This window comes from Pyxicephalus adspersus, chromosome 8 (assembly GCF_032062135.1).
Source record: "Pyxicephalus adspersus chromosome 8, UCB_Pads_2.0, whole genome shotgun sequence".
Lineage (NCBI taxonomy): Eukaryota > Metazoa > Chordata > Amphibia > Anura > Pyxicephalidae > Pyxicephalus > Pyxicephalus adspersus.
In genome coordinates, this window is record NC_092865.1 from 62,078,637 (window position 1) to 62,083,107 (window position 4,471).

At 40.8% G+C, this 4,471-nt stretch overlaps 1 protein-coding gene across 1 annotated transcript in view; it reads right to left on the reverse strand.

Moving 5' to 3' along the window:
- Window positions 1-384: 384 nt before the first annotated feature.
- Window positions 385-4,471, reverse strand: part of CCDC66 (coiled-coil domain containing 66) — a gene marked incomplete in the record, with an annotated part of 20,735 nt that continues 16,648 nt past the window's right edge. Inside the window, 2 exon segments of the mRNA XM_072421223.1 lie at window positions 385-653; window positions 2,549-2,811. Of these exon segments, the coding sequence (XP_072277324.1) occupies window positions 385-653; window positions 2,549-2,811 (532 nt within the window).

A 4,471-nucleotide genomic window follows, 5' to 3' on the forward strand; every position in this document is an offset into this window, starting at 1 on the left:
TGAGCTCCTCCATTCCGATTATTAATTTAGTTCCCCTTCCAAGGGCAAGATTTTTGACAAACAATACTAATGACAAAATGTAGCTGCCACAGATGCCACAAACTATTTTATGGCAAACGCAGTACATACAGTGTGTAGTGAGCGGGAGACCAATGCTAATGACTCCTAGTGTTTACTTTAATTCGTATGAATCTCTATCAAACACACTGGTCCTTATTTATGAAAGCTCCCCAAGCCTGGAGATGATAGACTATCATGGGAGAAGCTGGTGATCTTAAAAAAAAAAAAAAAATACACAATCGGAACAGATCTGGTCCAGGACTGAAAGAAATTGCCAAAAAGCAGCAAATTATTTTGTAAGAAATGCATTCCAGGTTCTCCCATTTAAGTCTTATATCTTTGGAGAGCTTTAATAAACAAGCCTACATATGTGAAAATGTCAGAGTATTCTTGGAACATTCTGTGTGCCATGATAAGGTTTTTAGATAAATACCCAGCACAATATAGAAGATAACCTGTACCAACCTTCCTTAATTCAGACAGCCCTCTCAGTATTGCTTGCTGCCGATCCTTGTTTCTGACGACATTAGGATTCAGCAGTGGGTCCCTGCCATGATCAGAGCTGAACAGATGTCGAGATTCTTGGTCACCGGCTAAAATAAAGTAATTAAAATCGTTACCCTTGGTGTTCCAGTGCCACCTCAGGTTTGAACAATTTGTTTTTTAGACATTACATGTCAGTGATATGTAACAATAGCAAATAAACCTTATAAATTCAGCCTTGAAGGCAGTGAGTAGAGGAACTCTCACAGGGAGGGCTAGGAGAAGGTACAGCAAGAGGGGCATTGTATTCATCCTTAGAATAATGCACCTCCCAAACCAGGTAGAAGTTTTCTGCCTCCATCTATGAAGGTCTCTACGGATTTGATTAAGCGATGGGACGATATTCATTTCAACCACATTTGCAAGCTTGGCAGGAATCTGGGTGCCCAGGTATGTTATAGAGGAGGTAGCCATTTAAATGGAAAGTTAGCCGATATGATCCTGAATTCTACCTGGGGAATGGACACATTTAAGGCTTCTGATTTCTGCAAGTTAATTTTGTAGTTTGATACCTCAGCGTATTTGTCCAATTCCACAAGTAAATTTGGAACGGATATATGTGAACAGAGGTAAAATAGCAGATCATCTGCATATGCAGCGACTTTGTGCTCTACTGGACCTAATCTGACACCTTTGCTTAGCATAAAGTTTTAGTGAAGAGAACAGTTCCATCGGCTCACTACAGAGATGTTCTTTTGTGTTTTTTCATAAGGTCTATATTCCTTCCTTGAACGCTCACTACATAAGGCTTTGAAACTCACATTGTTATACCAAATGTACCTGTAAATGTGATTTCCACCATCTTCTGGTAATGCCCCTTTATAAATGTTTTTGGCGCCTAGCTTTTAGTTCTACTCATCACAACTGCCGTTTACTCCAAAGTTGGCAATTTTGAGCTCGGAGGGACAGGCTGGCCAGCATTTCACAGGAGGATGCTAAATTTCTAGCTTTTATAATTAGAACAGGTGGAAGACATTTATTTAGTACTGGATCTCTCCTTCCTCCCTACAATTCATCATTATACCTAAAATGACAGAACTGGATGGAATTGGTTGATGCCACACTTCAAAAACACTTTTAGACATCATATTTCTTTGCTACACTGAAAATGTATTACCTTATTAGCCACACAAATACTTCTAATACTCTTTCTGCTACCTGGAGAATAGCTCGAGTTGATGATCCCATCTAATTTCCTTCATTCTGATGTTCCCCTTGCCCCTCTATTTTAGTTCTCTATGAGTAGATCAATGCTGCTGGATCATTGCCAGTTCAGGAGTTTCCCTACCTGCTGTTTGTGAGTACTGAAAATACTGATCACTTTTCTTTCTTTTCTTATTTATTTCATCTTCAGTAAAACGGTCACTGATCACTGGTGATATGTATATCCTATCCCTTCTTACAGCAAATGTCTGCTCACCCCTTCTGCGCACCATAGTAACGTTTCTTTAAGCTAAATATTTTTTTATGTAGTGGAACTTACACTTTAAGACAACAGCATATAAAAAAATGAACCTTGCTAGCTATAGTTTGAGCGCTTTGTTAGTCACAAACCTGCAACAGGTATGCAGCCAGCAAAGTCACAGTTAGGCCTTAACACCTGATCTTTATATTGTATACAGATAAATGATGAACACATTAACATCACTGTATCATCATGGCACCTTGCTTCATTTCTGGAGAGGTCAGCAATGTAAGCTTCTTTACATTATGCCTGCTCCCCCAGAGGGAGTAATTTAAATGACACTGACTGCATTCCATTATTTTATCATGTCAACACAAGCCCAAAATTGTAACAATTGCCCAAGCCTCTTAATTGTAAAGGTGTCAGGGAAACGGAACTCCACATTTTGAAGCTTGTGTGCCTATTTTAGAGAGTTACAATTTCAATCACTGAATACAAATGTTGGTAAGAAAAAAGAAAAAAAAAAAGATGCAATCTTACCTGTCTGCTTGTACTGGGGGTCGTGGGTTGATGGTCTTGACATTGGGGCATCCGGGTCTAGATAATAGATTTCCTGTGTCCTAACATATGGAACGAAATGTGAGGAGGGTGGTCTGTTGGCTTCTTTCTCTAGTTCTGGAGAGATATTCATTTGTGTGGAAATAGGATTCACACTGTAAGCTACAGGGACAGGAGTTACGTTTGATTTCCTCTGAGCTTGATATAAACGATTTTTTACTGCAGGAACTGGAGGCGAATCAGACCTGGCCGCAAAAATAAAATAAAAATTCAAGCAACTAGAATACTAATGGCACATAAAAACACAACACATCTGCTATGAAGCTAAACTAACTGGTCTTTAGCAGGTGAGTTGTCATAAATACACAGTCTAGCTCTGTAGTTTTTCATCTAAAGACTGCAGCAGATCATTCCAAAAACTTGTTATTGGTTTACCATAATGAGAACCATAGTGCCCAGGACATCTGATCTGATATACCCAAATCCCAAATTGGGCCACCCAATAGTATTGCCTAGTCTGAGTAAAAACCTCTATCAGGTAATTTTTGCTGTCTATGTGCTGCTGAGATTTCCCTATATTGTACTAAGGACAGGGGGAGTGAATGGAAATTTACCCAAAGTAAAAGAAATTGCCCGACTTGTCCCCTTAACATTTGTCCCAATTGGGAAAGCACAGTGGCTCAGTGGTTAGCACTCTGGCCTTTGCAGCACTGGGTCCCAGGTTTGAATCTTGGCCCGGACGCTATCTACATGGACTGGCAGGACTTTGCAGGTTCTCCCCGTGTGCATGGGTTTCCTCCAGGTACTTCCCACATTCCAAAAACATCTAGTTATGTTAATTGGCTTCCCCCAAAAATTGAACTTAGACTGTGATAATGACATATGGCTATGGTAGGGACATTAGATTGTGAGCCCCTTTGAGGGACAGCTAGTGACATGACTATGGACTTTGTACAGCGCTGCATATCATGCCGGCGCTATATATTTAGAAGTGCCATATACTTTTAGAGCTTCACTTACCTTTTAACATATGGGTCAACTTTCTGAAATGTTTCCTCCTGCAATAAAAGAAGACCTCTGATAAGAGTTATTAAAGTACAGAACAGGCACATAGCAAACTCTGTCACTAGGTCAATTTGATATGACAATTCAACTTTGGTTGCAGTTCTTCCTCTTAGTGTGTCATTGTTGAGTAAATAAATCAGCTTTTTGCTCTCTAGAAACATTCTGAAGTGTACTTTAGGTTTCCCCTTGTATTATAGACCAGTGGTCACCAACCTTTTCAGACCCACGGACCACTAAATTTACCGGCTCCAGACTGTGCATGCGCGGGAGCCGGGGTGTCACAAAAGAGAAGAATCTTCCCCAAGAGTGATGTCATGATGCCAGAACCCAACCACTCTCCCATCACAGGTCTGATCCACAACTAAAGCTAACTTACCCACTGAGGGAACATCTTCTTATAACCAGAAATTTGCAGCCTCAACATTACCAAGAAAAGCACAAAGACTCCTCCCGGCAGAGACAAGCAGATTCAGAAGTGTTTTGCCACCAAGAGCATTACAAAAGCAAAAGGAGGATGTCAAAAGGCAGCATAAAAGCTATGCCTGGTCATCAACTATAGACTCCCCAAAAAACACCTAAATGGGCCATTCCTCTGCAGCAGCCTCTTGGACCGACCCCGTGGCTTCTGTTACCTGCAGGCTACCTGGCCATACCAGCTCACGTCAGACAGAGTGCACCCTGTCCCCAATAACCACCTCTGTACCAGACAACTCTTAAGGGGAAAAAAATCTAAAAACACAAGACACGAATAGTTCTGGAAGGTCTTAGACCTTCTAAAACTTCTTTACCGAGCCTTTAGACACCCATGTTTGAAAATTCAATGGGTCAGCCTACACCAGA